The 25162-nt window shown below is 49.1% G+C and overlaps 1 protein-coding gene across 1 annotated transcript; it reads left to right on the top strand.

Moving 5' to 3' along the window:
- The first annotated feature begins 318 nt into the window (after nucleotides 1-318).
- Nucleotides 319-19652, top strand: LOC127568583 (cofilin-2-like). The gene is made up of 4 exons (XM_052012506.1): nucleotides 319-485; nucleotides 11574-11857; nucleotides 18537-18613; nucleotides 19048-19652. The coding sequence occupies exons 1-4, from the start codon at nucleotides 483-485 to the stop codon at nucleotides 19152-19154; spliced, it is 471 nt and encodes a 156-aa protein (XP_051868466.1). The 5' UTR covers nucleotides 319-482; the 3' UTR covers nucleotides 19155-19652.
- The last annotated feature ends 5510 nt before the right edge of the window (nucleotides 19653-25162 follow it).

Genomic DNA, 25162 nt, shown 5'->3' with positions numbered 1-25162 from the left:
AAATCTCTCCTGCCTGCACATGCTCCATATCCCTCCATTCCCTGCACATTCCTGTGCTATCTAACAGCCTCTTAAACACCACGATGGTATCTGCTTCCACCAGCACCCCGGCAGCCTGTTCCAGGCACCCACCACTCTGGGGAATAAAAATTGCCCCACGCATCTCCTTTAAGCTCCCCCCCCCCCCCCCCCACATCACTTTAAAAGGATGGAGTAGGTTAGAGGGGTTGTAGATTCCTAAGTAGTGGGCAGAAGGGGTGCGGGAGTCTCTGGAGGTGAAATGCAGGCAGTTTTAACAAAGCTTAACGTCTAGAGGTGACACTGGAAAGGGGCGTGAAGGGAAACGATTGGGAAGGAGTGGCGCTGGAGGCGGGCAGGGCGGGCAGAGGCAGCAGTCGACAGTGCAGGTTCGAGCCAACGTGCGAGAGGGAGGCAGAGAGAGAGAGAGAGAGAGAGGAGCGAGCGCACAGCGAAGCCCAGCCATGGTAAGGCCGCCTCCTGGGGTCGTCCGCTGCTCTTCTCCGGGTCCCGCACCGTCCCGCGGAGTTGCGTCGGATCCCCGATCCCGGGCTCACGTAACTCTGGGTCCCCGGCTTCCGTGACTCCGGACTCCCGGCTTTCGTAACTTCGGATCTCGGTTTCCGCAACTCCGACTTCGCAGCTCCGGCCGGACCCCCGTCTCCCGCAGCGCCGACTCCCAAAACCCCGGATCCCCAGATCCCTTTAGCCGCGGACTCGGGATCCCGGATCCCGCAGCGGTGACTCCAAGCTCCGGGACTCGGGCAAGTGTAGCCCCCGTGTGTGTGTGTGTGTGTGCGCGCTGGGGTAGATATGACACTTTCCACCGGGAATCTGGATTGTTGACTCCCCCGGATCTCCCCCACTCTCTCCCATCCCCCTCGCTGCGTTACCTGAGTGTTTGTGCCATCCCCCTTCTTCTCCCCCCCTCACCTCACCTCTTTCTCTCCCCCCTCGCCTCTTCTCTTTCTCTCCCCCCTCGCCTCTTCTCTTTCTCTCCCCCCTCGCCTCTTCTCTTTCTCTCCCCCCTCGCCTCTTCTCTTTCTCTCCCCCCTCGCCTCTTCTCTTTCTCTCCCCCCTCGCCTCTTCTCTTTCTCTCCCCCCTCGCCTCTTCTCTTTCTCTCCCCCCTCGCCTCTTCTCTTTCTCTCCCCCCTCGCCTCTTCTCTTTCTCTCCCCCCTCGCCTCTTCTCTTTCTCTCCCCCCTCGCCTCTTCTCTTTCTCTCCCCCCTCGCCTCTTCTCTTTCTCTCCCCCCTCGCCTCTTCTCTTTCTCTCCCCCCTCGCCTCTTCTCTTTCTCTCCCCCTCACCTCTTCTCTTTCTCTCCCCCCCTCACCTCTTCTTTCTCTCCCCCCCTCACCTCTTCTCTTTCTCTCCCCCCGCCCCCCGCGCACGAAGGCCTCACTGAGCGCAGTTTGTTTGGATCATTACGTGTGTGTGTGTGTGTGTGTGTGTGTGTGTTGGGGGAGGGGAGGGGAGGGGAGGGGGGTCCATTCACTCCCGTGGTGTGCGAGCTACGAAGAGTTGTCTGACCTGTCCGACCAGGTGTGGGTGAGCCGCTTCGGGTTGCGAAGGCGGGGCTGCGAGGCTGGGAATAGCGCACCCGTGGGCCCGCGAGGTTTGTTCAGGTCGGCAGAACCCCCACCACCCCATTCGCTTTCCCCTCCCCTCCCGCTGCTGGGATCCTGCTCCGTGGGTGCAGCTCATGCAGCCGTTTGTGTGGAATTTGCACGGTTTCCCTCCCACATCGAAAGAGGCAGGTCGGTAGGTTAATTGGCTGCTGTAAATTGCCCCTCCTGGGGGGGGGGGGGAAGTTGAATGTAGGGGCAAAACTAGGATTCGTGAGAATGGTCACTTGATGGTCAGCATAGGCTCGGTGGGCCGAAGGGCCTGCTTCCCTCTCTGTGGCTCCAGTTGTATGTGCCGTGGAGGTAAATAATGGCAGCAGTTAACCCCTTAAGGCAGTGCAGTAGTTATTTTTTAGTCTGCAAAGGGAAGCACAAGTTGCCTTCAACGCCTGGTGAACACAGCTTCTCATGCAGAGGAATGCTGGCATTATACGTGGTTTGGGTGTGGTAGGAAGATACAACCAGTGCCAATTTTTATAATGAGCAATGGTGGAAATCTGAAATAAAAACAGAAAATGCTAGAAACACTAAGCTGGTCAGACAGCATCTGTAGTGAGCAAGAAACAGAATTAATGTTTTAGGTCAGACCCTTTGTCTGAAGATTCACCAGTCCTGATGAAGAGTCTGATCTGAAACGTTAACTCTGTTCCACCTTCCACAGATGCTGCCCGACCTGCTGAGTGTTTCCAGCATCACTGGGTTTTATTTCAGCTTTCCAGCATCTGCAGTTGTTTGATTTTTCAGTTTAGTGTTTGAATAGGATCTTCAGTGCTACGCTTATAGACCGTCGAGTCCTGATACTTTGTTTGCAGTGACTGAATGGCCTTAGCGAGGCGGCACAGTTAGCAGAGCCGCTGCCTCACAGCTCCTGCAGTGGGGTTTCAATACTAATCTCGGGTGCTGTCTGTGTGGAGTTTGTATGTTCTCCCTGTGACTCCAGGGTGCTCCAGTTTCCTCACCCCATCCCAGAGACGTGCGGGTTGATGGACTAATTGGTCACTGTAAATTGTCTTGAGTGTGTAGGTGAACAGTAAAATCTGGGGGGAGTTGATGGGAATGTGGTGAGAATAAAAAATTGGATTAATGTAGGATTGGTGGGTACTTGATGGTCGGTGCAGACTCGGAGCAGAAGGGCCTGTTTCTGTGTCTCTGGGCCTCGATCACTTTGTTTATTAGATTTGTTGACAGGAAACTTGGAGGTTGCCAAGTTATGACTAGTGGAACCAGACAAGGCTTTATCTCTATGTTAATAATTTAGATGAAAGGGGCCTAGTGTGGAGTCACACTAGGGACACAGCACGGAAACCCTTCAACTCGCTGAGCTCACACCGACCATCAACCGCCCACCAATCCAACATAAGTCCTGTTGTTTATTCTATCCACGTTCCCATCAGCTCCCCCCAGATTCTACCACAAACTTCAGCCAATTAACCCACCAACCCACATTTCTTTGGGATGTGGGAGGAAACCGGGGCACCCATGTGGTCACAGGCAGAACGTGCAGACAGTGCCCGAGGTCGGGATTGAACCCGGGTCCCTGGAGCGATGAGGCAGCAGCTCTACCAGCTGCGCCACTGTGCTGCCCCTTGCCTTGAACCCATATTTGGTGCTGAAATAAAGATGAGCGGGAAGTGAAGATCTGAGGAGGGCAGTGTCAGCAGTTAATGAATTGTGCAAATGTGAGGTAGCAGAGTATTATTTGAGTGGTGGGAGGCTCTATGCAGCAACTTCCTCCAGTATCATAGTGTTTTATTATCTAGATTTCAGCATCTGCCGTCCTTTGTTTCTCTGAGATTCTGTGTATTTGCAATGCTGATTATGTTTCTGCCTGTATGCTGTGTGAGACAGGCTGATGGGACATCGGCCTTTATTATCAGGAGGCAGGAGTACAAGAATTGGTCTTGCAACAGCTGTACAGGACAATGGTGAGGCTACACATGGGATACTGTGTGGAGTTCAGGCCTCCTTATTTAAGAAAAGATACAAGGCACACTAGGTTGACTTCTGGTGCGAGGGGGGTTACCTTAAATGGAACAATTGAACAGAAATGGGCCATGTCTCCCTGGTGCTTAAAAGAAAGGTGATCTTAATGAAATGGGGAGAGATTGGATAGGTTGGGTTTATTTTCCCTGGAGCATTAGAGGCTTAGGGGTGCTCTGATACAAGTGTATAAGAGGCATATAGGGTAGATAGTCAGAATCCTTTCCCTGCGATCAGGGTATCCAAAACAAGAGGGCATAAGTTTAAGGTGAGAGGAAGGAGTTTTAATGGGGAACCGAGGGTAAAGTTTTTTACACAGAGAGTCGTTGATATCTAGAACGTGTTGCCAGAGGAGGTGTTGGAATCAGATACAATCACTGGGTTTAAGAGGCATTTAGACAGACACTTAAATAGACAAGGCATGAAAGGATGCAGACCTAATGCAGGCAGATGGGATTAGTGTAGATGGGCAAAGAAGTCAGTGTAGACATGGTGGGCTGAGGAACCCGACTCTATGCTTCCATGAAACATTCAAGATTCTGGGAGGGCTTCATAGGGTAGATCATAGAGGACAATTCCCCGAGTCGGAGGGTTGGATATCAAACACTAAGGGCTGTAGTCTCAGTCTAAGACTGAGGTGAGGAGCAATTTCTTCTTTCTGATGTTTGAATATCTTTGGAATCCTCTCCTTCACAGGGCAGTGAATGCTGTGGATTCAGGCAGAGGCAGATAAATAATTGAACCACAGGAGCATCGAGGGGTACAGAAAGTGGGCAGAAAAGTTGAGGCTAAGATCCGGTCTGCTTTATCTGTAGGGTCTGATTGGCCCACTCCTGTTTCTTGTGCTCCACTGTTACAACTCAAGCTGCATAATAATATCTAAAAATATTTTTTCCCTTCTCCATTGAAAATGGCTTTGTTCAGTTCCACTGTTGCCTATTCTGTTACACAATTTCTCAGTTTTCTTTGGAGTGGAGCAATTAAATGTACTCTTGTTGGTAAAGTATTGCAGAGAGTTGCCTACTACACATGTGGCAGTAAACTAGTCAGCCACAAGTTCAGCAATGCAGCACCAGAGAAGTCCACTTATCTGACTAGACAAGGACAATGGGTTAGGGGTATTACCAGTCTGCAGTAAGAGCACCTTTGCTGAGGAGCATGGTACCACCCACTGTAAAGTACGGTAGTGTTTGCGAAGTGACATCTGCATAGTCTGGTCACACAGCCCAGTCAACATGCAACATCCAGGAGGTATGAGCAACAACACCTTCTTCAAAAGTTAAATCTTTGCATCTTCCTCTCCCCGACTTACTACCAGCAGACCGACAACTGATATTTCATTACTTGCTAGCACTGGACAACAAATGCAGTCCCTCTGATGACAAACAGGATACACTGGGAATTGGCCTTCCTGGCTTAATTCAAACAAATCTTTTGTACAAGGCAATCGAGGGCAGAATGAAGAATTTGGGGAAAGATAATCTGGAGTGTGGGACCAGAGTGTAAGACCAGAACTGGAGTGTGGGTCTGGAGCCAGAGTGTGGGACCAGAGTGCTCCTCTTCTCTCAGCATATCCCTGCCGCTCCCTGGTCCCCTCTTCCCTCTGCACCAACCGCTTTCCTCACCACCCCTTCCCATGCAGCCACAGGAGATGCAACACCTGCCCTTTCACCTCTTCCCTTCCCACCATCCAGGGACCCAAACACTCCCTCCAAGGTGAAGCAGCCGTTCGCACGCACTTCTTCCAGTTCAGTGCATTACATCCGATGCTCACAATGTGGCTCCCTCCACGTTAGGGAGACCACACACAGATTGGGTGACCACATTGCAGAGCACCTCCATTCAGTTTGCAAGGGTGACCCTGAGTTTCTAGTCACCTGTCACTTTAATTCCCCATCCCAGTCCCACTCTGACCTCTCTGTCTTCCGCCTCCTTCACTGTTGCCAAGCAGCCCAACGTAAGCTCAAAGAACATTATTTCATCTTTTAATGACCTCAGCAATGAATTCAAGCATTCGTGATAGCTGCCTTCTTTGTGCCTCACATTTCCAGCACACTTACTCTCCTCTCTGTTCCACTGGTACTTTGGATTTCATCCATCTCCTCAGATTTATCTCCCCGCCACACTGTCCTCACCCCCTCTCAGCCAGCACCATGGTCACTCAATTCATTCGGGTCCATCAGCTTTCCAACCTTCTCCCTGGGCCTCCTGTGCTTCCCTGCAACTTCTACACTGGCTTCACTTCTACCTTTTCCCAGTACTGATGAAAAAGTATCAGCCCCAAATGCTATCTGTTTTTCTCTCTCCATAGTTGCTGCCTGGCCTGCTGAGCACTTCCAACCTCTCCTGGTTTCTCTCCAGCTGGTTTCAGTTGGTGCCCCTACAGCCTACCCCTACCAAACCTACAGATTTCCCCCAAGAGCATCCAATCAATCAACACTTTCTCCCTTGTCTTCCAGTAATTTGGAAGGGAGTGATGAAGCTTAGCAAAAAAGGGCCTGCACCTTCGGATGAAGGCTCAGACCTGAAATGTTGACCATTTCTCCTTGTGGAACATGTCTGACCTGCTGAGTTTTCCCAGCGTTTTCTGTTTTTAACTTCAGCTCTCCAGCATTTGCAGTTTCTGATTTGCATTGCAGATTTCAGTGGTCCATCCACAGATCACAACTTTCTCCTCCAAATGCATTCCCTACAGCTGGCGTGGCACCAAGGGTAGAGAACAGTGTTAGTCCCTCTGTTTCCAGGGCACGTGGAAACAGATTGATATTTTGAAACAAACTTTGGATTGCTGCAATAAATTCCATAAAGCCTCCCACACAGTCCCCTTTAATGAGTCAAACCTTTTTTGTAATCTGAACATTAAAAGCTTGCACAAACTTTTAATCCTCCTGATTTGCGACAAACACAATTTCTTTAGTATTTTTGTAAATACCTGGCTTTTGTCCAACTTTAGCACATTTTTGAACAGTAAAGTAGTATGTGTGGCACTGCACATTTTGTGCGTGTACGTGCAGTTCACAAAAATACCAGATCAGCATTTCTGGCATACCATCCTTTGTCATCTCATCAGCCGCAGTAGCAGCACCAACACTGAGTGTATAAGATCATGAGGGGCATAGTTAAGGTGAACACACTCTCTTTTTCCTGGGGTTGGGGAAATCAAGAGTGCTGCACATAGAGTATTGGGTGCAGTTCTGGTCACCACACTATAGGAAGGATGTGATTAAGCTGAAGAGGTTGCAAAAAAGATTCACAAGGATACTGCTGGGACTGGAGGGATTCAGTTATAAGGTGAGACTGGATAGGCTGTGTCTGTTTTCCCTGGAGCAGAGGAGGCTGAGAGGTGACCTTATCGAGGAGCACAGATAAGGTGGGATTGTCACAGTCTTTTTCCCAGGGCAGGGGAGTCTAAAATTAGACGGCATAGGTTTAAGGTGAGAGGGGAAATATTCAATAGGAACCTGAGGGGGCAAGTTTTTTTTACACAGTGGGTGGTCTGTTTATGAAATGAGCTGCCAGAGGAAGTGGTTGAGGCAGGTACAATCGCAACTTTTAAAAGAAAGTTGGACAGGTACATGGATAGGAAAGGTTTAGAGGGATATGGCCCAAAAATGGGCTAGGTTGGATGGACATCTTGGTCAGCATTGACCAGTTGGGCTGAAGGGCCTGTTTCCGTGCTGTATGACCCTGAGGGCCCTTGACACAGAGAGGGTCAAGGGCCCACAGAGTCATACAGCACGGAAGCAGAGTGCTTGGTCGGTAGGACAGTGTGCGGCAACTTAAAACAGTGCATTCACCTGCAGCTAGGGGCAATTGACAGTGGCCACCAAGTCTTTGGGATGTGAGAGGAAACCCGAGGACCCAGGGAAACCCATGCGGTCACGGGGAGAACGTGCAAACCCCACACAGACAGCACCCAAGGTTGGGATTGAACCTGAGTCTCTGGTGCTGTGAGGCAGTGGCTATTCCAGCTGTGCCACTGTTAACCTCAATTGCATGAGCCATTACCTTGTGCCTTTTGAAGCTCCAGATGCATCACATCCATGTCCTTTCACTGTCCCGCTGGTTACATCCTGGAGTCATAGAGTCGTACAGCACAGAAACAGGCCCTTCAGTCCAGCACGTCCATGCCTCCTGTTGTACTTAACTACACTAATCCTGTCCATCCGCATTAGGTCTGTAGCCTTCTGTGCTCTAGCAATTCAAGTATTTGGTAACCGGTTTATTATTGTCACATATATCAAGATGTAGCGAAAAGCTTTTGTTTGCATGCCATCCAGTCAGATCATTCTGTACAAAAGTATGTTGAAGTAGTACAAAAGAAAATCAAAACCGTATGCAGAATATATAGTGTTACAGTTACAGAGAAAGTGCGGTGCAGGTGGACTTCCTCTGGCAGTTCGTTCCATATACCCACCAGCCTCTGTGGGAAAAGCTTGCCCCTCAGATCCCCTCTAGATCTTTCCCCTCTCACCTTGAAGCTATGCTATGGAGTCTTACAACATGGAAACAGGCCCTTTGGCCCAACTCGTCCATGCCCAGCAAGCTAGTCCCATCTGCCCACGTTTGGCCCATAGCCCTTAAAACCTCTCTGATCCATGTACTTATCCAGATGGCTTTTCAATGTTGTTAATGTGCCCACCTCAATCACCATTTCTGGCAGCTCATTCCAAATGCGCACCACGCTTTGTGTGAAGAAATTGCCTCTGATGTCCCTTTTAAATCTCTCGCCTCTGATCTTAAGCCTATGCCCTCTTGTTTTTAGCACTATGCGTTTTCACTCTGTCTATGCCCCTCATGATCTAATATACCTCTATCAGGTCACCCCTCCATCTCTTACATTCCAGGGGATAAGGTCCTGGTCTACACAACCTCTCCCTGTAACTCAAGCCCCCGAAGTCCAGGCAACATCCTGGTAACTCCTTTCTGCACTCTTTCTAGTTTAATAACATCTTTCCTATAAAAACTGTACACAATACTCTGTGTGACATCACTAACGTCTTGTATAACTGTAACATAACTCCGAACTCTTATACTCACTGCCCTGACTGATAAAGGCCAGCGTGCCAAACGCTGCCTTCACCACCCTATCTACCTTTCAGCAAACTATGTGCTGGCACTCCTAGGTCCCTATATTCCATAACACTCCCCAGGGCCCTACCATTCACTGTATAAGTTCTACCCTGGTTTGATCGCCCAGAATGCAATACCTCACATTTATCTGGATTGAAAGCCATTTGCCAATCCTCAGTCCACATACCGAACTGGTCAAGATCCCCCTGTAATTTTTCTACAGTATCTACAATACCACCTATTTTAGTATCATCCGCAAACTTACTAACCGTGCCTTGTACATTCACATCCAAATTGTTTATATATAAATTACAAACAACAAAGGTCCCAGCACCGACCCTGTGGCACACTAATAGACACAGGCCTCCAGTTTGAGAAACAACCCTTGACTATCACCCTCTGCTTCCTACCACTGAGCCAATTATGAATCCAATCCGCTATCTCCCCCTGGATCCCATGCAATCTAACCTTTCAGACTAGCTTGCCAGGAGGGACCTTGTCAAAGGCCTTGCTAAAGTCCATGTAGACAACATCCACTGCCCTCCCCTCTTGGTTACCTCCTCGAAGAACTCCCAAGAGATTTGTCAGACATGATTTCCCATGTACAAGGCCATGCTGACTGTCTCAAATCAGACCCTGTCTCTCCAAATGTTGGTAGATCCTGTCCCTCAGAATCCCCTTCAGCAATTTATCCACCACTGATGTCAGACTCGCTGGCCTGTAGTTTCCTGGCTTGTTTTTGCTATCCACCTTAAACAATGGCACCACATTAGCCACTCCCCAGTCCTCTGGAGCCTCACCCATGGCCAGGGATGAAGCAAACGTCTCTACGAGGGCCTCTGCAATTTCTTCTCTAGCTTCCCACAAGGTCCAAGGATGCACCAGGTCAGGTCCTGGGAATTTATCCGCCTTAATGTACTTTAAGGCCTTCAGAACTTCCTCCCTGCTGATTCATATGTGGTCCAAGACAACACCACTCAATTCCCCCATTTCTTTAGCTTCCATCGTTTTCACCACAGTAAATATTCATTAAAAATCTCACCCATTTCCTTTGGTTCCACACACTGACGGCCATGCTGATCCTTAAGGGGATCTACTCTCTCCCTAGTCACCCTTTTACTCCTAATATACCTATAGGATCTCTTGGGATTTTGCTTCACCTTGCCTGCCAGATCCTTCTCACATCCTCTTTTTGCCCTCCTAACTTCTATTAAGTGCACGTCTACACTTGTAGTCATCAAAAGGTTCACTGGTTCCCAATTACTTATGCAGAGTGTATACCTCCCTCTTTTTCTTAAGCAGAGCCTCAACTTCTCTAGTCAACCAGGGATCTCTAAACCTGCCAGCCTTGCCCTTCACACTAACAGGAACACACAGGCCCTGAACTCTTGATATCACACTTTTAAAGGCCTCCCACTAGGCAGATGCTCCTTTTCCCGCCTAATGGCTCCAAAATTTGCTCTGCCCCAGTTCAGGACCTTGACCTGCGAACAGGCCATATCCTTCACCAGAACTATTTTAAAACAAATAGAATTATGGTCATGGACCCAATGTGCTTGCACACACTTGCCCAACCTCATTCCCCAGGAGGAGGTCCAATGTTGCATCCTCTCTAGTAGGTCCCTCTATATATTGATCAAGGAAACTCTTGGACACATTTCACAAATTCCACTCCATCCAAGCCTTTCACACTATGCCCTCTAGTGTTAGACTCCCCTACTCTAGGGAAAAGACTGTGACCATCCACTTTATCTGTGTCCCTCAAGAACCTAAATAAGGTCACCCCTCGGCCTCCTTTGCTACAGGGAAAACAATCCCAACCTATCTAGTCTCACTTTATTACTCAAGCCCTCCAGAGCCGGCAACATCCTTGTGGCTCTTTTCTTTATCCTCTCTAGTTTAATCATGTCCTTCCTATGAAATGGCGACCAGAACTGCACATGATACTCCATGTGCAGTATCTTGTGCCCAATTATTTTGTGCTGCAGAAATCAAAGGTTATTGCTGCTTCCTAGCCCAGAGTGTGGCTAACTACACATGTTCAATTGGTCCTCTTGGATGCATTCTGGGGAATGTAATGGGACATCTCAATATTGCCTTTTAAATGAGGTTCTAGTGAATGTGAAGCTGAGAAAATAGCTTGGCACAGTAGTACAGCTGGTATCACTGTTGCCTCACAGCTGCAGAGACCTGGATTCAATCCTGACCTCGGGTGCTGTCTTTGTCGAGCTTGTGTGTTCTCCCTGTGACTGTGTGGCCTTTCTACAGGTGCTCCAGTTTCCTCCCACATCCCAAAGATGTGTGAGTTGGTAGGTTAATTGGCTGCCATAGATTGACCCTAGTGTGTAGGTGAGTGAAAAAATCTGGTGAGAGTTAGTGGGAATGTGGGGAGAATAAAATGAGTTAGGGTAAGATTTGTGTAAGAATAGGTGCTTGATGATTGATGCACACTCAATGCGCCAGAGGGTGTGTTTCCCTGCTGCGTCTCTATATGACTCTAAAATTCTTAGTGTTGAGACAGGGTGGTGAAATCAATTTTCCTCCTTACTGCAAGTAGACTCCCCACCCTGTTGGGATTGGACCAAGTAAATAGACGTTTCCAAATTGTGTGTGTGTCTGTGTGTGTGCATGTGTACTTCTGTATGTGTGTGCACTTGTGTGTGCACATCTGTGTGTGTATGTCAGTGTGCATGTGTGTTCACATATGTGTGTGTGTCTGATGTGTGTGCATATGTGGGGTGTGTGTATGTGTCTGTATGTGTGGTGTCTGTATGTGGTGTGTGTGTGTGCGCTTCAGTCAAGCTTCGGACACATAAAAAGTGCAATTTTCTTTTAAATACAACAATAAATAATAGCACATGAATTTCGTTTTGGCAGCGTTCTGGAATCTCTCTTCACGATGTAGTCATTGAGAAGTTCAACTTAATGAAGATTCCGAAGCCAGGTCAAGCCAAGAGAAAATTTCTCCGTCTGCGCCTCAGCGAGGATGGGAAACATCTGGTGGAGGATGATGAATGTGAGACACAGCAGCAAACCTGCACAGATGGATACAAGCAATTATTAAGCCACCTACAATCGAAACACTGCTGCTTTTTGATTTGTGATATCTCTTATGACACAAATGATTCGCTTACCAGGGAAGATCTGATCTTAATACAGTGGTAGGTTCTTCATTGTTACGTTAGATGTGGCAAGTTTTGGAGTTCAAGACAGCTTAGATATTGAATATTAAAGGAATCAAGGAGATAAAGGGTTGATACAGGAAAGTGATGTTGAGGTAAAAGGTCAGCCATGGTCTTACCGAATGGGAGAGCAGACAGGAGGGGACAAATGGCCTTCTCTTGTTTCTGTTTCCTGTTGACCTTAAACAAGTGGAGAAGCTGTAGGATAATCTCTTGCACAAATCATCTGTGGGATCCGAGGCATGGTGGTCATAGGTAAGGAGCAGAAACATGGTACTGGGGGCAGAGAAATCAGCCACAATGGTATTAGAGTCAGAGTCATACAGCATGGAAACAGGCCCTTCGGCCCAACTGGTCCGTGCTAACCAAGATGCCCATCTAAACTAGTCCCATTTGCCTGCATTTGGCCCATATCCTTTCCTATCCATGTATCTGTCCAAGTACCTTTTAATTGTTGTTAATGGACCTGCTTCCACCACTTCCTCTGGCAGCTCATTCCATATACGGACCACCCACTGGGTGAAAAGTTGCCCCTCAGGTTCCTATTAAATCTCTCCCCTCTCACCTTAAACTTACGCCCTCTAGTTCCTGATTCCCCAACCCTGGGGAAAATACTGTGCGCATTCACCCTTTTTATGCTCCCCATGATTCATTGAATAGTTGAAGGGCTGAATGGCCTATGTGTGCTATTTTCCATGTTTTAAAGCTGACCAGGCTCAGTATATGCCTCAGACTCCTGCCTCTGCCGTCCAGCTGTAGTCCCCTGTAACTTTTGCACAACATAGAAAACCTACAGCACAATTCAGGCCCTTCGGCCCACAAAATTGTGCCGAACACGTCCCGACCTTAGAAATTACCAGGCTTACCCATAGCCCTCTATTTTTCTCAGCTCCATGTACCTATCCAAAAGTCTCTTAAAAGACCGTATCGTATCCGCTTCCATCACCGTTGCCGGCAGCCCATTTCACGCACTCACTACTCTCTGAGTAAAAAACTTACCCCTAACATCTCCTCTATACCTACTCCCCAGCACCTTAAACCTATGTCCTCCTGTGGCCACCAATTCAGCCCTGGGGAAAAGCCTCTGACTATCTACCCGATCAATGCCTCTCATCATCTTATATACCTCTGTCAGGTCCCCCCTCATCCTCCGTCGCTCCAAGGAGAAGGAGCCGTGTTCCCTCAACCTGTTTTCATAAGGCATGCTCCGCATTCCAGGCAGCATCCTTGTAAAACTCCTCTGCACCCTTTCTATGGCTTCCACATCCTTCCTGTAGTGAAGTGACCAGAACTGAGCACAGTACTCCAAGTGGGGTCTGACCAGGATCCTACATGGCTGCAACAATACCTCTTGGCTCCTAAATTCAATTCAACATTGAATTGAAATTTAACATTGAATTGAAATTCAACATTGAACATCAGATGAAGTTGCCTTTGTCCCCACACTCTCCCCCACAAACAGAATGGAAACCACGTAACAGGAAACAGTCTCTTCCCATTTCTCCTTAAGCGCCGTGGTCGTTCTGGTTCCACACTTTTTTACCCAGATGCATTTGATGTCTGCCAGTGTTGTCTAACTACTGGGGTGCCATTGAAAAGACCTTCTCAAGGTGCAAACATCTACCTCTGCTTGTGAGCCAAGAAAGAGGAAACACTCAACGTCAACACATTCTCCCAAAGCAGACTGCCAACTCGTCATTTTGCTGAGAAACATACTATGTCTGCCCATGAATTAACCCTTGTCAGTAATGAAATTTTGTCCAAAGGTTGACCATTAAATTCACATCCCTACATCATGATTCCCAATTCACCAAGTGACTACTGTATTGAAGTAGCCTGTGATGGAGAGGCTCTAAAAAGCTGGAGACCAGAGTGTTTGGAGATGATTGAATCTGTCGATGTGAGGAATAGGAATTGCAGGAAGTAGTCAGCAGGTTAGCGTCTGTGGGTAGGGGATATTAATGCCACACTGCACGTTGAGATGGTGGAATGGTGGTGTGGCTGGTAGAGCTGCTGCGTCATAGCTCCAGCGACCCAGGTTTAATCCTGACCTCGGCCGCTGTCTATGTGGAGTTTGCACGTTCTCCCTGTGACCACGTGGGTTTTCCACGGGTGCTCCGGTCTCCTCCCAAGTCCCATTGATGTGTTGGCTGGTTTACTGGCTAAAGTTTGACGTGCTTGTCACATGTTGTTAACCAATACATGATAGTGCTGTCACATCCATTGAGAATCTGTGTTAAAAATAACAGCTTTGCTTTATCACCCTAGAAGTGTTGACGAGCATTGAGCAGTTCACGTGAAGGTGTTGCTCGCCTTGACATGACCCTTGACCATTCGACATCACACACACTCCCAGGGATCAGGTGTTGTCTGGTCTCACAGAGTGTTTATCAGGTTCAGTCACCTGGGTGCATTAATGAATTGGCAGTAAAATACTCAACACTGATACATTATCACAAGATAAGATAAGATATTTTATTAGTCACATGTACATTGAAACACACAGTGAAATGCATTTCTTCGTGTAGAGTGTCCTGGGAGCAGCCCGCAAGTGTCACCACACTTCCGGCGCCAACGTAGCATGCCCTCAACTTCTTAACCTGTACGTCTTTGAAATATGGGAGGAAACCAGAGCACCCAGAGGAAACTCATGCAGACACGGGGAGAATGTGCAAACTCCTTACAGACAGTGGCCGGAATTTAACCCAGGTCACTGGCGCTGTAAAGCGCTACACTAACCGCTACACTACGGTGCTCCTCCCGGTAAATGCTACCTTATGCCCTGATAGCTCTTCCAAATAGAAGATGCTTAAAACACTCATCAGGTCAGGCAGCATCTGTGGAGAGAGAAGCAGATCAATGATGAGCTGGGTGACATACCATTCAACTTGAAATCTTAGCTCTTGTTTCCCCCTCCACAGATGCTGCCTGACCTGATAAATATTTCAGGTAGAACGTTTCTGACATTTTCTGTTTTTATTTTGGATTTCCAGCATCTGTGGTTTTTTAGCTCTCCAAGCGACTGGGCAATCTGCTGCTTTCAGCGGATGTCTTTCTTTGGGCTTGGTTGGTTGGTCGCCCTTCTGTCCTGGCAGTGGGCCATCGAAGCCCAAGGCCGGCTCTGTGCCCCCTTCATAAAGAGCGTCAGTGTGTTCTTAAAACACCCAGTGGTTCTCGAACCCAGTGTTGTCCTGGATTCAACTCTCTTGAGACAACCATGTGCCTGTTCCGGTGAGATTGGCCTCCCTCAGGTTAGATACCCGGTGACCTCCTCCCATAAGTACTAATGCCCTTTTCTGGGTCTGATGCCCACTGATCACTAACACCTGATGGAGTTGTGTAGCCTACCCACCACAAAGAAGGGAACTCCCTTATTTACAAGAGCCCCCTCTGGCCGTTTGTGTTTAATTTTCCAGGTTCCCAATGGCCAATCCTGTTGTCACTAGGAGGCTGACACCCCCCAACCGAGCGTCAATACTACTCAATGGAGCCCATCTAGAATTATGCTGATGAGCATGAGTAGAATGTCTGACCTGGATCGCATACTCAGAGGTCTGCCACTTGAGAAAACCCACAGGAAACAGAGTCAGAGAGTTATATAGCATGGAAACAGGCCCTTTGACCCAGCTCACCAATGCTGACGGAGATGCCTACCTGAGCTAGGCCCATTTGCCTGCATTTGGCCCATTTCCCTCTAGACCTTTCCTATCCACGTACCTGGCCTAATGTCTTTTAAACTTTGCAATTGTACCCACCTCTACCACTTCCTCTGGCAGCTCGTTCCACATATCTACCACCTTCTGAGTGAAAAACTTGCCCCGCAGGTCCCCCTTAAATCTCTCCCTCCCCTCGCACCTTAAACCTGTGCCCTCTGGTTTTAGACTCCCCTACTCGGGGGAGAAAAGACTCTGACCATCCAGTTATGGAGGTGAGTGACAGTCCTGAACTGGGAAGAGCAAAAGACTGTGCCAAAGCAACTGGGTCCGATAGTTTGTGGATGGGCTGAGAACAGGCGGAGCTCTGGATGGTGACCTCCAAGCCAATTGGTCGGGGGCTGCCCCTTCAAGGACACCCACCAGCAGACCAATGGGCTGCTAAAGCCAAAGCACAGGGAGTTTGACAATTGAATAATATTCTTTCCCATCCTTACCCAAGAATCAGAATCAGAATCGTATTTATTATCACTGACTTAAATGATGTGAAATTTGTTGTTTTACAGCAGCAGTACAGTGCAAAGACGTAAAATTATTATAAATTACAAATATAAGTAAATAGTGCAAAAAGAAGCAATAACAAGGTAGTGTTCATGGGTTCACGGACCGTTCAGAAACCTGATAGTGGAGGGGAAGAAGCTGTTTCTGAATCATTGAGTGTGGGTCTTCAGGCTCCTGTACCTCCTCCCTGATGGTAGCGATGAGAAGAGGGCATTTCCCGGATGGTGAGGGTCCTTAGTGATGGATGCTGCCTTCTTGAGCCACCGCTTCTTGGACATGTCCTCGATGGTGGGGAGGGTTGTGCCCGTGATGGAGCTGGCTGAGTCTACAACCCTCTGCAGCCTCTTGCGATCCTTTGCATTGGAGCCTCCATACCAGGCTGTGATGCAACCAGTCAGAATGCTCTCCATTGTACGTAAGAACAGAAGGGCATAAGAAGTAGGAGCAGGAGTAGGCCATCTGGCCCATCCAGCCTGCTCCACCATTCAATAAGATCATGGCTGATCTGATCGTGGTCTCAGATCCACCTACCTGCCTTTACTCCATAACCCTTAATTCTCCTACTGTGCAAAAATCTAACTGTGTCTTAAATATATTTAATGAGATAGCCTCTACTGCTTCCCTGGCAGAGAACTCCACAGATTCACTGCTCTCTGGGAAAAGCAGTTTCTCATCTCCTTCCTAAATCTACTCCCCCAAATCTTGAGGCTATGTCCCCTGGTTCTAGTCTCACCTACCAGTGGAAGCAACTTTCCTGTCTCTATTTTATTTATCTCTTTCATAGTTTTGTATGTTTCTATAAGATCACCCATCATTCTTCTGAATTCCAGCTAGTATAGTCCCAGGCGATTCAATCTTCTTTATAGGCTAACACCCCCATCTCGGAAATCAACCTGGTGAACCTCCTCTGCACTGCCTCCAAAGCCAGTATATCCTTCCTCAAGTAAGGAGACCAGAACTGCATGCAGTACTCCAGGTGCTGCCTCACCAGTACCCTGTCCAGTTGCAGCATAACCTCCCTGCTCTTAAATTCAATCCCTCCAGCAATGAAGGCCAACCTTCCATTTGCCTTCTGGATAACCCGTTGCACCTGCAAACCAACCTTTTGCGATTCGTGCACAAGCACTCCCAAGTCCCTCTGCACAACAGCATGCTGCAATCTTTCACTATTTAAATAATAATCTTCTATTTTTCCTTCCAAAGTGGATGACTTTGCACTTACCAACATTGTCCTCCATCTGCCAGACCCTTGCCCACTCACTTAACCTATCTATATCTCTGCAGACTCCACATCCTCTGCACAATTTGCTTTTCCACTCAATTTAGTGTCATCGGTAAACTTAGATATGCTACACCTGGTCCCCTCTTCCAAATGTACATCGTGAACAGTTACGGGCCCAGCACCAGCCCCTGCTGCACCCCACTCACCACTGATTGCCAACCAGAGAAATACTCATTTATCCCAACTCTCTGCCTTCTACTGCTCAGAGTCCAGAGAATTTTGGTAAATTATCACAAATGCTTCTGCTATAACTTTTGCCATTTCTTTCAGTACCCTGGGATGCATCCCATCAGGACCAAGGGACTTGTCTACCTTTAGGCCCACTAGTTTGCTCATCACTACTCTAGTGACAGTGATTGTATCGAGGTCCTCACCTCCGATCACAACCTGTCTTTGTCATGTTAGACGTGTCCTCCACTGTGAAGACCGACACAAAATGGGCCTAGGCCATTTCCACATTACCCAATATTAATTCCCCCTCCTCATCTTCCAAGGCACCTATGTTTACTTTAGCCACCTTTTTCTGCTTTATATAATTATAAAAACTTTTACTATCTGTTGTTATATTTTGTGCTATTTTACTTTCATAATCTATCTTCCCTTTCCCTATTGATTGCTTGGTGGTTCTTTGTTGCTTTCTAAAGTTTTCTCAATCTTCCAGTTTCCCACTATTCTTCGCGACTTTGTATGCACGAGCTTTTGGCTTGATGCCTTCTTTTATTTCCTTAGTTATCCAAGGCTGGGTCTTCCCAACCTTACTGTCCTTGCTTTTAACTGGAATATACTTCTGTTGAGCACCGTGAAAAATCTCTTTGAAAGTCTTCCACTGTTCCTCAACTGTCCCACCACATAGCCTGTGTTTCCAGTCTACGCCAGCCAACTCCTCCCTCATCCCGCTGTAGTCTCTATTGTTTAGGCATAATACGCTGGTTTTAGATAGAACTATTGAACCCTCCATTTGTATGAGAAATTCAATCATGCTATGATCGCTCTTTTCAGGAGGATCCCTAACTACAAGATCGTTAATTTTACCTGTCTCATTGCACAGGACCAGATGTAAGATAGCGTTTTCCCTTGTAGGTTCACTAACATGCTGTTCAAGAAAGCTATCTATAGCCACTCCCAGCTCATTAAAAGTAAAGCTATCTCTTGAATTTTCTAGGTGTCCATCTGAAGCAGCTATAAAGGAAAGGGTGCAGTTCTCATCAACAAAAGAAGAAGTCAAGAGCAAACTGAGAGGTTAGTTCATCTTGTACATCTTGTAGTTCAATGGAAACCTGAACTGAACCTGCCCCTGAGCAGAGTTAAATTGGAAAGGCTCTCCCTGCCTGCTTTGGCTGCATTGCAGTCACAGAGTCATAAAGTAATACAGAATGTAAACAGGCCCTTCAGCCCAACTGGTCCATGCCGACCATGGTGTCCACCAAGCTAGTTCCACTTGTCATGGAAGTATGGCTTGAAGTCAACATTTGCAATAAAACCTGGGCTCTAGTGATTTAGTTTCTTGCATATAAGCATGCAAGGAGTTCCAAACTGAGCCATCCAGAAACTGCTTTGGCTCCTTCATCACTGATCTATGTAATCTTGGGAGGGGCAGGGAGACAATGATGGGGGGAGCTCATGGGCTGAGCACAAAGGTGCACTTCATCACTGTAAACATGGTGTCTTTGCAGGTATCAGGTTTGACCTGGAGGTCAATTCCTTGGATGACATAGACCTAAGCATCCTCGCTGATAAGCTGGGAAAAAATGTTGTGAGAATAGAAGGGGTACCAGTGTGATCCTGTACTGAACAACACTGTTGAAAGTAATGTATTGTGCCTTGATAGATATATACCCAAGGCCACTTCAGTCTATTTTTGACTCTTCAATATTCCAAGCTGTCACTTTGTAATGTTTTTGAGTAAAAATGAAATTCTTTCTCTCTTTTAGACCAGCATTTGTTTTCTTTCATATGCAGTGCCTCTTGCTGTTAATGACTTTGGAAAATATCTGCCAACATTTTACTGCTCTGAATCAGTTTTTGGAATAATTTAAAATTTAACGACTGTTACAACCCTAAACTCAATGTTAAAAAATGGTTGTGCTTCAAGTTCACATGCAGTGTAATTACGTTTGAGCAATCTATAATACATTTTGATACTTGATGTTTTCCATTCTATCTATTCGATCTTTGACCTTTCTTATTAAAGGATTTCTGATAATATTTGGTAAGGTATTTGCTGTTGATAAATGAACCTGTAGTCTGCAATAATAAACCTTCATTGGAACAAAATGAATGGAGACTCCACCATGTTGTTTTGATGCTGTTCCATGCCTTTACCCAAAGGTTGCTGAGTTAATTGGCCACTGTAGCTTGTCCCTTGTGTAGAGATAGTACAGCACAGGAACCCATGATGTCTGCACCGAACACAATGCCAAATTAAATTTAGTCTCTTCTGCCTGTACACAATCCATATCCCTCCATTCCATGTATATTTGTGTGTCTAACAGCCTCCTCAACACCACTATTATATCTGCTCCCACCACTGCCCCAGCCCATTCCAGGCACCCACCACTGTGTAAAAAAAAACTTGCCCCCTCTCACCTTAAATGCATGTCCTCTAGTATTAGACATTTCTACTCTGGGAAAATGACTCTGACTGTCTACCCTATCTATGCCTCTCATAACTTAATAAACTTCTATCAGATGGGTGGTGGAACCTGGGAATGTTGGGAGAATAGGTTAACAGGGACAGTTACTGGGTGGGATGGGATTGCTCCGTGAACCGGCATAGATTCAGTGGGTTGAATGGCCTCCTTCAGTCTGGTGTGGAAACATATGGAGTGACCTGCTGTTGTGTGAAAAGGTTCTTTTGGTATCTTAAAGATAGAGGTCTGGACACAGTCTTTGTAATTTAAGAATGGTTTATTAACAAAGACAAACGCGGGGACAGAATAAATGGGAACAGGTGCACACTCACACACACACACACACACACACACACACACAGGAGACCGTAGACGTGAAGGGGAATCGCAACGAGGATGAGGATGTGACACACACACACACAAATACACAATAAACAAGGTACAGCTTATTAAGGGATAAACACTTCAATGCCTGAATACCTTGACCCAACAAACATTGGCTCTAACACTCTCTGGAATCTGACTAAGAAGCTCCTAAACCACGTGGTCTCTGCAGCGTTGTCTCACTACTCCTGGGGCAGTCGATAAAGAGAGACCAGGAGGTTGCAACACTCAGCGGCTGTGGGATGCTCTGAGGGTCAGGACTCGTGTGGAGGTCAAATTGTATGAAGGGAAATACCAGCTCCTGAAACACCCACCCCACTCAATCTTTGGAAGGAATGTACAACGGTGAGGAAGTGATGGGGAACTGCCATCCGGCCCCCCCTCCCTAGAACACCAATATACCGAACCCGACAGGCGCAACAAAGAGGAAAAAAAAAGTCCATGAAAACAGTTCATTCCGATAAGTATCCAAGGGAATCGTTGGCTTCAGCGGCGTGTGCTGGGGTTCAGAGGGAGATCCAACCGTTCGATGTATTCAACAGTCCCATATATTCGAGGTGCTGGCAGATTCATGGGTAATTTCGAGGAAAGGTTGTGCAGACGTCTCGCCAATCATCGCAGTCAGGAGGAGGAGGGGGTGGAGCAGTGCCATCAGCCCGTAGCGGTGGGGGAAGCAAACTCATTCCCGGCAGGTCAGGTGTTGGGTATGGAGACAAGACAAGTTAGTTCGACCCAGTATTGCGACCCAACAAGTGTCCCCGGAACCGCACGCAACGACTTCTCCCCTCTGAGGGGGGCCCTGTGGCTGTCGGACCCAGACCCCCCCCCCCCAGAGTCCTTGGTCCTGGGGGGTTCGGGGTCTTGCAAGTCAGGTGGTGGGGAGTAAGCCAGGTGGCGGAATAATGGAGACCCCCCCTGGCCAGTGGGCTGTGTGTTGAGCTAATCGACAGCCTGCTGCAGCATTCCCGACCACCCCTGCAGTGTGCGGGAAGGAATCAGTGTACGTATCGTTTCCTTCAGCAGGCTGTTCATTCTCTATCAGGCCCGATGCCTGGGGGTGGTAGGGGATATGGAACAGCCACGAGATCCCCGCCTCCGCCGCTCAGTTTTGTACCTTGGCCCCCGCGAAATGTGAGCCCTGATCGGATTGTGCCTCCCATGGGACTCCATAGATGGAGGAGAGGTACTGCAATCCTTTGATGGTGCTGTTCTGGTTGGCCCTCTCACAGGGCACCGCCATCAGGACACCCAAGTTTGTGTCTGCCATCGTTAGGGTGTATTGCTTTTTATTATGGCGTGGGAGCGGTCCAACGTAATCTATCTGCCACATGTGACCCGCTCTTGTGCCGCGGCGAATGTGGCCCGGTGGCCCCGTCGGCCAACCTCGTGGTTTTACCTGCTGGCAGGTGGGGCAGTTTGCAACAGTGGTCTTACACTGATCCACTGTGAGGGCGACCCTGAACTGTTCTACCCAGCTACGCGTATCGTCAGCCCCTAGGTGACTGCTCTTACGGTGTGCCCATTCAGCTAGGGCGCTGAGGTCAGGCTCATCCGAGGAAGTGGTAGCGCAACATATCTGGGCAGCCTGGTCCACAGTGGCATTATGGATGGCCTCCTGGGTATTATTATGTGTATGGGCATCCACGTGGTGGACTGATATGTGTCTCTGGGCGGCTTGGTCCCAAATATAGCGCCAGTGTTCCTGCCCCCAGAGGGGGCGTCCTTGAATTTCCCACCCCGTTTCGTGCCACTGTGCCATCCACACCGCCATACCATTGGCTACCGCCCAAGAGTCAGTATTAGATATGGACTGGCCCGGTGGGGTTCTGTAAAGTGAGTACCACCGCCGCTAGCTCGGCCAATTGACTGGACCCTCCCACTCCCTCTTTTGTTAATGTTTTCCCTGTGGCAGGATGAAGTGCCACCGCTTTCCAATGCTGTTTCCCATTTTTCCAGCGGCTGGAGCCGTCTGTGAACTAGGCGTGCAGTCTCTATTCGGGGTCAAGGGAGTCAAAAGGTTGGCCCCAGGATACGGGGGAGGGCGCGATCTCAGGTATGCCCGGGAGTGGTTCCTGGGACTGAGGGAAGGACATAACCTCTTCGTGAAGGCGGCTGACCCCTTCCGGACTGGGTTTGGCCCGGTCTGCAATATACCACTTCCACTTCACTACCGAGGACCTCTGGGCTTGGCCCTCTTTGTGAGTGGAGTCAGGGGACTTGACCCATCGCATGATGGGCAGGTGGGGGTGAAGGATCACGGGGTCCATACCAGTTTGGTGCTCGGTTGTGAGCAGTGCCATGTAACAGGCCAGCAGCTGGCGCTCGAAGGGGCTGTAGCAAGCATTGGCCTCAGGCAATGACTTGGTTCAGAAGCCGAGCGGGACTCTGCGCCCCTGGGCCTTTTGCCAGAGGCTCCATTCAGCAACTGACTCACTAGCGGAGACCTGTAATTCAAAGGGGACCCCTTCCTGGCGGGGGGCAAGGGGCAGGGCTTGCTCCACAACTTGCTTCACTGTCTCAAAGGCAGCCTGCTGTTCAGGCCCCCAGGAAAAGGTGGCCTTTTTCCAAGAAACCCTATAGAGGGGTCTCAGGAGCATAGTAAGGTGGGGAATATGCTGCCACCAGTAGCCAAGGAGGCCCACGAACCTCTGTGTGTCGGTCTTGTTAGTGGGGACGGCAAAGTTTAAAATCTTGTTGCGTGCAGACTCAGGAATTTCTCTCCTGCTTGCGTGCCAACGGATGCCTAGGAACAATACATTCTGGGCTGGGCCTTGTACCTTCTCCATGTTAATGGCCCAGCCCCGCTCTCTGAGAGAGGATATTACCATGTCAAGGGCTTCTGCACCAATGGCCTCAGAATGTCCTTGCAGCAGGATGTCATCAATGTAATGGGTGGCTACCGCCCCCTGGGGGAGTTGAATGGTTTGCAAATCCCGTGCGATTAACCCATGGCATATCATTGGACTATGGATGTACCCTTGTGGTAGACATTTAAATGTGTATTGTCTCCCATCCCAGGTGAATGCAAACTGATCCTGGGAGGTGTCGTGAAGGGGGATGGAGAAAAAGGCGTTGGCCAAATCCACAACAGCAAACCATGGTTTGTCTGGGCGCCCTGAGATATTCTCCACGGGTACTGCGGAAGTGAGTGGGGGAGCAGCCTTGTTTAAGTGCCGGTAGTCCACCGTCATGCGCTAGGTCCCGTTCTGTTTACGGACGGGCCAGATGGGGCTATTAAAAGGGGAGGCTGCGAGCCTAATGACTCCCTCCCGCAGCAAGGCTTGCGCAGCCTCTGTGATATCTTGATGTCCCCCCAAGTACCCTATACTGCCGACTGCAGACGACCTTGGGGGGAGGGGGAACAACAACCTGTTCCCATTTGGCCGCCCCAACTACAACCGTGGCTCAGGCGACTCCAAAAGTAAATTTGCCTCGGTTGGTGTGTAGGGACTGTCCCTTTAAGACATTTATCCCCAGTATACATTCGGGCGAGTCGGCAATTAAAACGGCCACAGTTCGGGGAGGTTGGTTCCCGACAACCATGCGGACCTTGACTTCCTTCGCGGGCAAAAGGGAACGTCCCAACCCCTCTACCTGCATCTGCAGCCCCTTCCAAATAGCAGGGTTCCCCGGTACGATGGTGTGCTGGGCACCCGTGTCGATGAGTGCCATCCACCTCTGCACGTTCCCCTTTCCCCAGTGTATCGCTACGGTTATGTGTGGCCTCATGTCCCCCGGGCACGGAAGGGTGACGGAGCAGACACACTGGGGACCCTGGCCTCCAGCCTATGGGAGGGGGCTGGGGGTCTGCCATTCTGTGGGTGAGGGCTCCTGTTGGCGGAAATGGGCCATTTCCTGCTGCAGCAGGTCCCGGATCTGAGCCGTGAGCTCAGAGGGGGACTGTTTCAGGTAGGGGAGGGGCAGAGGCAGTATCAGTATCTGCAGGGGCGGCCCACGTGGTCCAGTGGTTGGGGGCGCCCCCTGACTCAGGCTTGGAGCCAGGTTGGCTCTGGGTCTTCCCACCACCGGGCTTTCCCCCCCGCAAAGCTCCTTCCAGCGCTCATGGAGAACGGAGGTCAGGACCCCGTCTATGCTAGCGCGGTCCACCCCTGCGCGCAACAGATCTAGGTATAGCTGCTTGTGCATGGGATGGGGGGGTCGCATCCCCAGCCCACGTCTCCACTCTGCGGACCTGGGCGGGTACCCCTCGCTTCATATACTCCAACCCTTCCAGGATGGTGATGGCGTCCCGTACGGTCTTCCCACTAATCGGTCGCATGAGGGGCAGGACCACTGATCTCAATTCAGGGCGCGCGGTGGCGACCAGGTAACCTGCTAGTGTGCCGGTCGCTGTGGTGTTTTCTAAGAGCTCCGGGTCGCTGGCCCTCATAAATACCTGTCACTAGCACCCATTCCCTAATGACCCTGGTGCCCTCACTGACTGTACTCCACTGGGGTCGCCCGTATAAATCCCATTTAAGGAGGGTAGGGTACTGGGTCCTTACCGCAGTCACTACCTGGTTCCACGGTGAAACATCATTCCCAGTCCTCCCTGGTGGCGCCCGCAGGACATTGTTAATACTTTGTTGGTCGGACAGGCTCCCCAGGGCGCACACCTCCTGGAGGCCCCCCCATCCCACAGTCGGAGCAGCCACGCGGCCAGGTGTTTGCCCGGCTGCTGGTGGTACCGGTCCGCCAGCTGGGTTAGCTCCTTGATGGAGAAATCTCGGGTCTCTGTGATCTCGGAGGGGTGCTGTGTATTTTCCCCTGGGGC

The sequence above is a fragment of the Pristis pectinata genome, chromosome 3 (genome assembly GCF_009764475.1).
Source record: "Pristis pectinata isolate sPriPec2 chromosome 3, sPriPec2.1.pri, whole genome shotgun sequence".
NCBI classification, from domain to species: domain Eukaryota; kingdom Metazoa; phylum Chordata; class Chondrichthyes; order Rhinopristiformes; family Pristidae; genus Pristis; species Pristis pectinata.
This window is presented reverse-complemented; position numbering and strand designations above follow the sequence as displayed.